This window comes from Mustela lutreola, chromosome 2, assembly GCF_030435805.1.
Source record: "Mustela lutreola isolate mMusLut2 chromosome 2, mMusLut2.pri, whole genome shotgun sequence".
Taxonomy (NCBI): Eukaryota; Metazoa; Chordata; class Mammalia; order Carnivora; family Mustelidae; genus Mustela; species Mustela lutreola.
In genome coordinates this window covers 104,965,420-104,977,624 of record NC_081291.1, presented here as the reverse complement: position 1 = coordinate 104,977,624, position 12,205 = coordinate 104,965,420, and the positions used below count along the sequence as shown (strand labels likewise).

At 47.5% G+C, this 12,205-nt stretch overlaps 1 protein-coding gene across 2 annotated transcripts in view; it reads left to right on the top strand.

Moving 5' to 3' along the window:
• Positions 1-12,205, top strand: part of ITGB5 (integrin subunit beta 5) — a 113,547-nt gene that overhangs the window by 29,936 nt on the left and 71,406 nt on the right. For both annotated transcript variants that reach the window (XM_059162928.1, XM_059162927.1), the window contains exon 4: positions 4,978-5,227. In XM_059162928.1, coding sequence (XP_059018911.1) covers positions 4,978-5,227 — 250 coding nt within the window. The remainder of the gene's footprint in view (positions 1-4,977; positions 5,228-12,205) is intronic.

Here is a 12,205-nt window from a genome sequence, read left to right as displayed (position 1 = left end):
CATGTGTCTTCACCTGGTTCCTTCCTTCATTCCATCCGTCCAGTGTCAGAATTCTGCAGTGAGGAGTGGGATACAGTAGGGCACACCAGCCTTGTCCTAGACCAGGGAGGCAATTCTTTCGTTCTAGGTCTGGATTTAGTTCTAGGATACTAATTACCTTCCACTACAGTCAACAAAAGAGCTAGATGATGCTCCTAAGGTGGACACTGGGCCCTAATTCCCTGTTGAGCTGCAGTCCTGTTTGTAATATAGTGGATTTTAATGTGCTTCTTCTTCTTTCAGTTTTTGGCACAGAAAGGTAATTCTGAGGAATCAAAAATTACTTAAATTTATTTGGACATGGCAAGCATTTCGGTTGGAATACTACTTTGTCTGAACGTTTGGACAAAAATCAGTCTAAAAATACCAGAGGTTCTTGGTGGAATTCCCTCCTTCACTCTCTGCTCACTTTTTTTTTTATTTTTTTAAAGATTTGTTTATTTGTTTATTTGGGGGGAGGGGCAGAGGGAGAAGGAGAGAATCATCAAGCAGACTCTTCCGCTGAGTGGGAAGCTCCATGCGGGGCTTGATTTTACCCCCCTGAGATCATGACCCCTGCCTAAATCAAGGCTTGGTCAACTGACTAAGGCATCCAGGTGCCCTGACTCTCTCTCTCTTCACTTTTTTTTTTTAGGTTTTTTTTTTTTTTAAAGATTTTATTTATTTATTTGACACACAGAGAGAGAACATAAGTAGGCAGAGAGGCAGGCAGAGAGAGAGAGAGGCGGAAGCAGGCTCCTTGCTGGGCAGAGAGCCCGATGCGAGGCTCGATCCCAGGACCCGGAGACCATGACCTGAGCTGAAGGTAGAGGCTTAACCCACTGAGCCACCCAAGTGCCCCTCTCTCTTCACTTTTGATTGAAGGGAAGGTATATAGAGAGAACAAACTTTAAAAGTACATTTCAGGTGGTTGGCTGGTACATGCCTGCGGTAGGAGAACTGGAAGTGGGCGCTGACCTGCCGCTGACAGTGAAGGTGACAAGCGCTCTGCTCTTTGCTGGACACGTGGAGGTGACATGTATTGAGTGGTACAGAACCGTGTAGCTGGCTGGACTGCTGGAGAGTGGCTGAGCGTGCCTGGTTCTGGAAGTGTGTCCAGAGATGGAAAGTGGGTTGCAGACTTTCTCTCTGCACGTGGCAGCGGCCTCTCCTTCAGTCTGCTAACCTTGCTCGTAGCGGGGCTGGGGCACTGCTGCTTAACTCCCACACTTAACACTCATGCTGAGACTTGGTCCAAGAATGTCAGCCCCTCTGAAATCTGCTGACAGAACATCCCGTTCTTGCCATGGCCCTCTGAGAAGTTTGTAGCATCTAAAATCAGGGATAGCTGAGGTAGAAGTAAACCCTCATTCCCAACGCTAATGATAACACCCTCCTTCTTACACCCTCCCCTTTATGGAAAACTGGGAGAAATACTTTTTGTTTAACATTGGCAGCCCCCGAATGGGGAGGGGTGTGTGTGTGTTTCAGTTTCTCTGAATTTGATTCTGAGAATCAAACTGATTCTCTGAATCAGTTTCTCTTAGAAGTTGATGCCAAGAGCTTTCTCACTTCCCAGTAGATGCCTGCTGAGCACACACAGATGCATGGTCCCACCTTGTTTCACTTTCTGGAAAATGTGGAGTTAAATGTAATGCCCAAAGCTATAGCCGTTCACACCCAAGTTTCTGGCAGAATTTTCTGTCTCGCTTTTTATCCCTACAGGAAATTGCTTTAATAACTGACTTCTGGGGGGAACCCAGGTGGAAGTCTTCCTGGAGCAGAGGTATTTGTATGATGTTAGGATATGTTGTCTTGTTTGATCCCCACAGTAATTAACATCCTCCCATTTTAGCCATCTAGAAACCGAGACGCAGATTTAGAGGAGTTTGAAATCTCCCCAAATCTCGGTGACAAGGTCTGAATTCCAGCTCAGCTCTCGTTCTCCAAGCCTAGCACCCTCTGCCCTCCCATAGGCGCCTCCCCAAGTCCAAGCCTGTTTCGGACTTCCTGGTCCTAAAGGGCTCATTAGTTCTGTACTCACAGTCCACAAAAGTGGATTCTGGATAAAAGAAGATGTAGTTGGGAACTTCGGGGGAAGGGCATAGATAACAGAAAATACAAAAGCCTCTCTGAAGAGGTCATGGAATTGGACAGAACAGACATGCATCACAGGCTCTGCCCACTGGTGGTCTGTGGTCTGCCTAAGCCAAGGCCAAGGAGGCACTCCCCTTCCCCAAGTTCTCCTCCCTCCTGCCCCTTCCCCACCGTGTTGTGTCATCCAGGGCTGGGGGGGTGCTCAGTGCTGGGACCTGCTCAGTCTTTCTGATGGGAACCGGAGGCAGACATTGCAGCTGTCCAGAATTCATTTTGGAAGAAATCTCAAGCATTCTTCTGCTTGAGTCAGATTCTTTTTTTTTTTTTTTTTCAAGATTTTATTTATTTATTTGAAAGACAGAGATCACAAGTAGGCAGAGAGGCAGGCAGAGAAAGAGAGGGAAGCAGGCTATCTGCTGAGCAGAGAGCCTGATGCAGGGCTCGATCCCAGGACCCTGGGATCATGACCCGAGCCGAAGGCAGAAGCTTTTAACCCATTGAGCCACCCAGGCACCCTTGAGTCAGATTCTGATGGTTTTTAAAAATAGGCTCCTATCAACAGGCAACCCAAACTACATCAGTCTTGAGGAAGCTAGAGTAGTACACGCAAAGACAGGTCCAAGGAAGCAGGCTCAATGCTGTCACTCAGGCAACAAATAGTAATTATAATAATTATACTTCATTTATGCAGGCCTCTCCTGCTTACAAAACATGTTCTCCACATGAGCGCTTCATAGCCTTAATCAGGACTGCACTGTTATTTCCATTGTATCCCCAAGGGCACCAAGGCTCAGGTTGCACCTGTGGTCAAGGGACGGAGCTGGAACTTGGTCCTTTGAATCTCTTTGGTCTAGTTAGTGCCACGTGCTTGTCTGGGGTGGGAGGAGGAGAGGGAGCACATGGGATTGGAGTCCCTATCCTGCAAGTTTAAGAGGACTTCTACTTGCTGCTGGTCAGCTTGAGGTTAGAGACGAGCTTCCCTGGGTGGTAGCTGCCCACAGACCGGGCGTGGACCCTCTGGGTAGGAAAGGCCGACTTCACGGTTGCACCTCTGAACACAGCGTGTCTGTTCAGATTTCAAACGTGTGTATGGCTTTCCTGCCCAGAGAGTTGAAGGACATCTTGGTGCCTCTGAAAAACGAGTTAGCTCAAGAGCAGATGGAACAATCTGGTATGATTGCTTCTGGAAGTTGGCTCTAAATGATGTGTTTTGAGAGCCTATGAAATGATTTAGCATCGTTATCCTGGCGTGAGTCTCCCAGTTGTGGTGCTGACTTGGGCCTTTCTTTAAGCTCTGGGAGGGCTGTCATGGGCTTTTCTCCTCATTTCTTTCCCTCTGAATTATTTCCTCCTTCTCTTTTGTCTCTGACTCTTATTGTGGAACCAGAAATTATATTCTCTTTCTTGTAGCTGGTAGGCAAATATAGTAGTGTTTCTGTTTCTGTTTTTTTGTTTTTTCTTTTTCTCTCTTTTCTCCCTTCATTCTGATGGTGCTAAAATTTGGAATCTGTCTTCCTGTATTTATACATATAATTTCTGATGATAATAACTTATGACTGTGATATCCCAAAGTGTCATATATGTACAAGAACTAAATACTATTGTTTATAAGTGGCTAGGGAAATAGAAAAAGTGGCAGAAGCATAAATATTTTGCTCTTTGGGGTATGTTAAGGAGTCGTGTGTTCCCACTCCCCCTTGCCTTGTATCTCTCTCTTCCTGTCTTATTTCTTAGTCACTCATGCCCGTACCTCCTTTTGTTTATTCCCTCTTTTCTGTTTCATTCACACCTTTACAATCTTCTCCCCGCCATGTTCGCAACTTGGCTACTCCTTTCTCAGAAGTTGGTGTGTGGGGACGCCTGGGTGGCTCAGTTGGTTAAGCAGCTGCCTTCGGCTCAGGTCATGATCCCAGCGTCCTGGGATCGAGTCCCACATCGGGCTCCTTGCTCCGCAGGGAGCCTGCTTCTCCCTCTGCCTCTGCCTTCCACTCTGTCTGCCTGTGCTCGCTTTCTCTCTCTCTCTCTGACAAATAAATAAATAAAATCTTTAAAAAAAAAAAAAATAAAAAAAATAAAAAAATAAAATAAAAAAAAAAAAAGAAGTTGGTGTGTGGTTGGTGGGCAACCGTCACCTAATCTGTGTCCATGGAATTGTCTGGTTCCTTGTCCACCAACTGCCCTTTTTTTTGCTGACAAAACAGAACAGCACTGAGGAGACTAGTTGTTAAAGAGCTTCCTTAAAAATTCTGAGCAAAGGGGCTCCTGGGTGGCTCAGTGGGTTAAAGTCTGCCTTAGGCTCACGTCATGATCGCAGGAACCTGGGATCCAGCCCCGCACTGGGCTTTTTGCTCATCAGGGAGCCTGCTTCCTCCTCTCTCTGCTTTCCTCTCTGCCTACTTGTGATCGCTGTCTGTCAAATAAATAAATAAATGAATAATCTTAAAAAAAAAAAAAAATCCTGGGGCTCCTGGGTGGCTCAGTGGGTTAAAGCCTCTGCCTTCGGCTCAGGTCATGATCCCTGGGTCCTGGGATCGAGCCCCACATCAGGCTCTCTGCTTGGCAGATAGCCTGCTTCCCCCTCTCTCTCTCTACCTGCCTCTCTGCCTACTTGTGATCTCTGTCAAATAAATAAATAAAAATATTTAAAAAAAAAATCCTGAGCCAAGTATTTGGAAAGAGAGCCTAGAACCTAGAACTTCCCCTTCAGCACTGTAACTCCACTTCCAAGAACAGTATTTCTTCTGAGAGGCATGCAGTCGCAAAAGAAAAGTCAGGGGGACCGGCTTTAGAAGCAAAATCCATCCCTTCAGCCCCCAGCAAGTTGGCTGACCTCTAATGAGCATGGCCTCTCTGTTGGCACAGGTGACAAGACGACTTTCCAGCTGCAGGTTCGACAGGTGGAGGATTATCCTGTGGACCTGTACTACCTGATGGACCTCTCCCTGTCCATGAAGGACGACTTGGACAACATCCGGAACCTGGGCACCAAGCTCGCTGAGGAGATGAGGAAGCTCACCAGCAACTTCCGGTTGGGGTTCGGGTCTTTTGTAGACAAGAACATCTCCCCTTTCTCCTACACAGCGCCGAGGTACCAGACCAATCCATGCATCGGGTGAGTGACCAGTTATCCTTCTGTTGGGTATTTAAGGGTGGGAGAACAGAGTCACAGGAAAACTTATCCCGAAGAAAGGACGAAGGAGGACTTACGGGGGCAGTGAGGGAGCAGACTTCCGTGTGTAAACTGATCAATGATGACCCAGTTCTGTGCTCCCACTATGTGTGGAGACTTGAACGGTTGCAAGGCTGTAGGGAGGTATGATGATCGTAGCTCATTCGTTTTCCTGCCTGTCTGACAACAGCACCGTTTTCCCGTTGAAGACAGTGCTCTCAGGAGCTGAACACCCAGGCGTTCAGGGAAAGAGCATGCAGGACAATGGAAACTCTTTTCTTGCTTGGGGTGCCTGAGGTGCTTGGGGAGAAGGGAATTATTTGTTGTTTATGTAAATAGAACTCATGTTGACAAAATGAAATGGAATTTCTGTGATTTAAAGGTATGACTTTTTTCCCAATTTTAAGTCAAGTACTCTAACTAGAAAATATTTGACAGGTTATCTAAGAGCAGGAATTTCTAACTGCCACAACAGACAAATCCAAAAGTATGTCACGGTAGAAGTTTATCTCCTGGGGCACCTGGGTGGCTCAGTTGGTTAAGTGGCTGCCTTCGGCTCAGGTCATGATCTCAGGTTGAGCCTCACATCAGGCTCCCTGCTCAGTGGGGAGTCCTCTTCTTCTCCCTGTGTAGCTCCCCCTCTTGTGCACACTCGTGCTCTCTCTGTCAAATAAATAAAATAGTAAAAAAAAAAAGAAGAAGAAGAAGAAGAAGAAGTTTATTTCCTGCATACCTAAAAATGATCAGTGGACACCTCTCTTCCAAGCAGGGTCTCAGGGACCCAGGCTCCGTGTGCCCCGTACTTCTTCATCTTTCACATATGATTTTGAAGTTCCCTGTGTCTGGATGATTGCTCAGAGGTGGAGCTTATGGGCCAGGGCTGAGTGGCTTTCACTGCTTTTGCACCTGTATCTTATCAGATAGAAGGGAGTTCTAACAAGGAGGCTGGAAGCTAGGTTGGTTGTGCCCAGGAAGAAGAGGAAGCAGAGGGTGCCTGGGTGGCTCAGTGGGTTAAGCCGCTCCCTTCGGCTCAAGTCATGATCTCAGGGTCCTGGGATCGAGTCCTGCATGGGGCTCTCTCTCTCTCTGCCAAATAAATAATAAATAAAATCTTTTAAAGAAAAAAAAAAAAAAAAGAAGAGGAAGCAGGACTGGTGACCAGGACTCCTCCGTCGTGTACTTGTGCCGGGAGGTGGAGGGGGTGGGGGGGTCACAGCCTCCCGCTCCCCTAAGGCAACCTCTAGGTTGGTTTGTTTCTAGTTTTATAACGGTTCCCTTGAAATGTCAGGATTATGTGGTCTGTGACAAATAAGTGGTAACTTCTAGCTCTTTCTTTCTCATCCCCACATTCAACTTGAGTCTGGCTTTGGGCTGTGAGGCCCCAGAGTCGTTACTAGACAAGAAACGACAAAGACTTAGGTTCTTACCAAGTGTCAGGCACTGCACAAAGTGCTTTGCACCATATGGATCATCTCATTTAAATCTCGTGACAGTCTCTTGAGGTCCCTCTGGTAGATGTGAGCCGTGCTTCTTGGAATAAATAGCTGGCCCGAGATTACGCCACTAGTAAGGGGGTACTTGGAGCGTGAGTGAAGTCAGACTGTTTCAGAGACTGCAGTCCCTGTGACACCGTGCTTGCTTTTGCCCATCCAAGTCACACGACGACGGCACAGAAGCTCCTCCTGAATCCAGTCCAAAAGCCAATACCCATTCCCAGACTACTAGACCCTCAAGGAACTTGCCCGAGGGCAGTGTTGGGCGATGCTACTGTGACACACAGTCCCCGCATCCCCATGACTCAGCACCATCCGTGCTTATTTCTTGCTTGTATCAAGTCTGGTGAGGGTTGAGCTGCTTTCGCTGATGGCTCTCCTTCATGCAGGGACTTGGATCCAGGCCTTTCTGCCTTAAGGTGGCATTTTCCATCCTTGGGTTACTTGGCTGCCCCAGGGAGGAAGGGAGCTGTCCCCTGAACCTGCCCAATTCCCCAGCTTATCTTCAGCGGCCTCAGCAGCTCCTAGCCCTGCCCTGGGCTGGGTGGTCGGCACGCGGTGGTGGTCGTGCTGGTAATGTATGCTCTCCTTCATCTTCCTGGACCATCCGTGCACTCTCCTTGAAGCTCCCTTCAATCTTCCCTTAGGGCTTGGGAACTGACACAGGGGTGGGAAAATCAATGAATAAGAAAAAGGTTTAAATACAAAAGTGAATCTAAGTTCCTTAACTGTGAAGAGGCCTACGTGTCATCATTTGCTGGGTTTAGCTTCCTCCTGGCCACGGGTGACTGCTGGTGTTGTTAGTCTGGTCCTGACTCCAAGGCCCCTTCAGCCGAGTCTCAGTGCCAGATGTCCTCTGGTTGGAGCTTTGCTGCTGACCAAGTGCAACAGCATCTTAACCAAAACTTTTTTCAGGGCGCCTAGGGGGCTCAGTCCTTTAAGCAATCTGCCTTCAGCTCAGGTCATGATCCAAGGGTCCTGGGAGAGAGCCCCATATTGGGCTCCCTACTCACCAAGGAGTCTGTTTCTCTCTTTACCTACTGCTCCCCCTGCTTGTGCGCGCTCTCTCTCTGCCAAATAAATAAAATCTTAAAAAAAAAATCTTTTTCTAATTCATCAAGAATAGTGAGGCTGTCTACTTCTTTTTCACCCTTGCCCTCTGAGTGTGCCCTGTCTGCAGACAGACGGGGGTGTCTCCACAGTCATTTTCCCAGGACCCTCCGTTCACTGTGAGATACGCTACATTGGAAGCCTGGAGAGGATGAGGGAATGGCTCTGGGAACTCAGCATTCGAATATTCTAGGTTGTTACATGCTGCTTTTCCAGAGCCCCCCTCTGGGCCTAGAAGGCAGAACCAGCTGTGGACAGTGAAGGGCTTCACAGTGAGCACAGGCACACTGAAAGACTGCAAGACAGGAAATCTAGTGAAGAATGGGAGTTTTGAAGGAAACATCAGGGCCCAGTTGGACAAATCTCTCTTCTCCAAGCTGCGCACCACATCAGGGAGTCACTCTGTGGCTGAGTGAGACAGGCTGAGATTGATCTTCTCACGGCTAGGGAGTGGACCACGGTGGGGTCCCAGGTCTCAGAGATTCCCGCTGCTTGTGGAAGAACAGCGTGAGGTGGCTGTTCCAGCCCGTGTGTGCTTTGTTTGCCTTTCTGAGTTTCAATGGCACTGTGAATTAGTTACCAACATTTAAAGAAATAGGAGATCTAACCAAGAATAACCAGGATTGGGGCACCTGGGTGGCTCAGTTGGTTGAGCGTCTGACTCTTGATTTCAGCTCAGGTCATGATCTTGGGGCAGCGGGATCCAGCCCCACATTGAGTCCTGCGTGCTTACCTCTCCTTCTGCTCCTCCTCCCCACTCACACTCTTCCAGATAAATAAAATCTTAAAAACAAAAACAAAAAACAAAAGAAGAAGAAGAACCAGGATTTGCAGGTTTTCTAGAACAATGGGGAGGTCTGGTTGTGCCGGGCTTGAACCCCATGGTTGGCCACTGCTGTCCTAACACTATCTCGTGTCCCAGCTGGCTCACCTCCCTGGTTTGCTTTCATCCCTGGCTTGGGGCACACTGTCTGTGATCCTTGCCTGTGCTTTTCCTTCAGCTAGTGTGCGGAGGAAGGTCACAGGGTTCTTCTCGGGCTCCAGTGGCACCTTCGGTTGGGTTTCTCTCCCCTGTGGGAGGGAGAACAGCAGCAGCCCCCAGGAAGTTTTGGGAGGATAGAGTCAGGAGGGAGGGACTTACCGCCTCTGTGGGACACCTCAATGACAAGAGAGCCAAATTTTCACGGGGCTTTCCTGAGGTTTTTCCTTCCTCCTGCTCCAGACATTTTTGCCAAAAGATCAAAGTCCTGGACGCATCCCTTCCCATCTTAGAATGTGTTAGAAACACTAGAACTGAAGTAAGTAGTACCAGGGCTGCCATAATAAGAAAAGAAGACATAGTATAATGTAATCAGATTAAAGAACTGTTTAATTGCTATTCTGAGTAACCAGGAAGAGTGTCACTGGGAAAAATCATGTCATGTTCACTGATACAGGATTTGAAGATGAATGCAGTATGTCATCTCTGGTCCCCAACATACTTTCTTTTGCCAGGGGTATCAGGCTGTTGCTGAAATATGTGTCATGTCTCAGGGTTCCTGGAGGTGCAGTGGGTTGAACGTCTGACTCTTGGTTTCTGCTCAGGTTGTGATTCTGGGGTTGTGGGACCGAGGCCTGCGTTGGGCTTCGTGGGGAGTCTGCTTAAGACTCTTGCTCCCTCTTCCCTTCCTCACTCTGAACTTGTTTGCGTGCTCGCTCTCTCTCTCTCTCTAAAAATACATCTTTTAAAAAAGAAAAGAAATACATGTCATGTCACATTTATATGTGGAATCCAGAAAAGCCAAATTCATAGAAACAGTAGACTGGGGGTTGCTGGGGGCTGCGACGTGGAGGAGACTTTGGTCGAAAGATACAGACTTCCAGTTAAAAGATGAATTTGTTCTGGGGATGAAATGTAGAGCACAGCTCCGATCGTTGACGATACCAGACTTGGAACACATACTTGTATACTTGGAAGTTAAGAGAGTAGATCTTAAATGTTCTCGCCACGCACACACACACACAGAAATATACATGTGAAAATCTGCACAACTGAGATAATGCATTTCATCCTTCATCATTTATGTTTTTTCTTACCCTTCCTGTATTTCTTCCAAGGGCTCAGAGTCTTCCTTCCCCACCTTAATGGGATGATTTCATTGTGTTCTGGCATATCTTGTGGCCAGTGAGAAGTCTGCTGTCCGTCTGATGGTTTGCCTTCTCTCTGGTGGCTTTTAATATCTTCCTATGTTTTTCCTATTCTGTAATGATGCACATTTCAGTGTGTCTAGATTGAACTGACTTTTCTTTACATTGCTCAGAATCTGGTCTGCGTGTTTAGCCTGAGAATACATGTTTTTACTCTTGACTATTTGTAGACATTTCCTCTTGGACACCCCCCCCTTCATTTTCTAACACTAATTTCCAGAATAGGACATTTCTTCTAGTTTACCATTTTGTTCTTCAATTGCGTCATCCATACATTGATGATTCGTTTTTTATTTCACTGACTATATTTTTTAGTTGGTTCTATTCCAAACTTCTGTTTTTGACACTGGGTGCCCCCTCCTCCCCGAGCCTTCTGACTCTTTTTCCTTCTAATACTACCCTGTTTCAGCTTTTGGTATCTGTTCTCTCCTCTCCTTTGCTGTCTGAAGTACCTCATCTTACCGTGCTTCAGATCATTCTGTTGCCCCCGTTTCTAGAACAGCAGCTCTTCCTGTTTGTTGCGTTTGTGGACCTTCCTTCCCGGTGGCTTGTTTCTTGTGGGGTCCAGAACTTCGCCATCAGCTTCTTCGCCCACGCTGGTTTTCCACGCGAGCATCTCGGCCCCAGGCGTGCCGGCTGGTGCGTCTGCATCCTTGCGGGTCGGGTGTCTGCCTGCTGCCGCCGGGATCCTCTGGGTCTCCGTGGGACAAGTTTTCCTGTTCGTCTCAGTTGGACATTCCTTCACCATAAAAACAGTGACTTCTGACTTGCTCGGGTCTGTAGTGAACAATTTTTATGGGTGATTCATCTCGCTCTGGGCCTGGAGTGGCTCTTCCTTGCTTCTTTCCCAGGCCAACGGCTGGAATTTTTGTCTTTGATTTTGGTGACAGAGCAGCTCTTTTGTGGCGCTCAGCGTTCTGTGGAGAGCCCGGTTCCCAGGCTTCATCTGTCCCTGTTCGACTCCCACCCCCAGCCCTTAGGACCTCCACCCGGGTGGTCCTGACACATCCGGGTTCTCCTCGGCCTGAGCTCTCGCCCCAGGCCCACCTATCATCTCCTAAGCGTGCTTATTTGTCAAACGATTTTTTCCCCTTCATTTCTGGTACCTGGGATTTTCCTGCTAAGCTTTTATATTAATGTTTACGTGTTGACAGTTTGACAAATCTTATGTTATCCAGCAGTTCTAAATATTTACAGTAAGAGGGGAGCTCTTTCCACGTCAGCTTAACCCATAATGTTGTCCTGAAGCTTTGGATTATTTTCTGGATTTGCCTGGATCTAGTGTCTTTAAATTGCAATCTGTTTTCATATATATGTGCTCCTCTCAGGCAACTTAAGCCTATGTACTTTATTTACCTAGTTGCTTCATGATTCTTAATTTAGTAACTCCCTATACATGGCCCTAAACAGGGCTCTCTGGGCAGACACAAGGTGCGGGTTGGAATGTTTCTCAGCATTAGGCCCCCAAACACCCAGACCTTCAGTTCACTCAGGCCTTCCAGAGGTTAAATTAAATAACTAGTCACAGAGGACATTGTGTTTTAGTGACTGTGAGACATTCAGTGGGACAAAGCTGTTTTCTCTCATAAAGAGGTGACTGATTTGATGATAGTAATTTCTCTGCCATGAAGACTTCTCTCTGGCAAACACATCGTCTAGTTCCCGATTATTTAACAGTCATTCTCCAGGTAAAGATAGATCTACTTAACGTTGCTAGTGGGAATGAAAGGGAAAGGGTAAAAAAATGCCAGGCTCACTTTGGTGAGCTTTCCACAGCTTCTCTGGCTTTCTCACTGAACGACAGTTAATGTCCTGCTCCTCCCTCCCTTTCCTCAACCTACTTGATGAACCCAGCCGGCACACACACACGCACGCACGCACGCACGCACGCACACACACATGCACGCACACGCACCTGAACTCCCATGTGCACCAGAACCACACAGAGAGGTGTAGTGGCTTGGAGGAAGGGAGTGGGTGTATATATACTTCCCCCTGCATCTGTCCATTTGTCCGGTTGTAATAACTGCTGATGGGACCTCTACTCCTTTCCTTCCAGCCGGGAATACCATTTCCATGACCTTTCCTTCGTGGCAGAATGAAATGGGGATAAAATGTTTAAGTGGCCGGG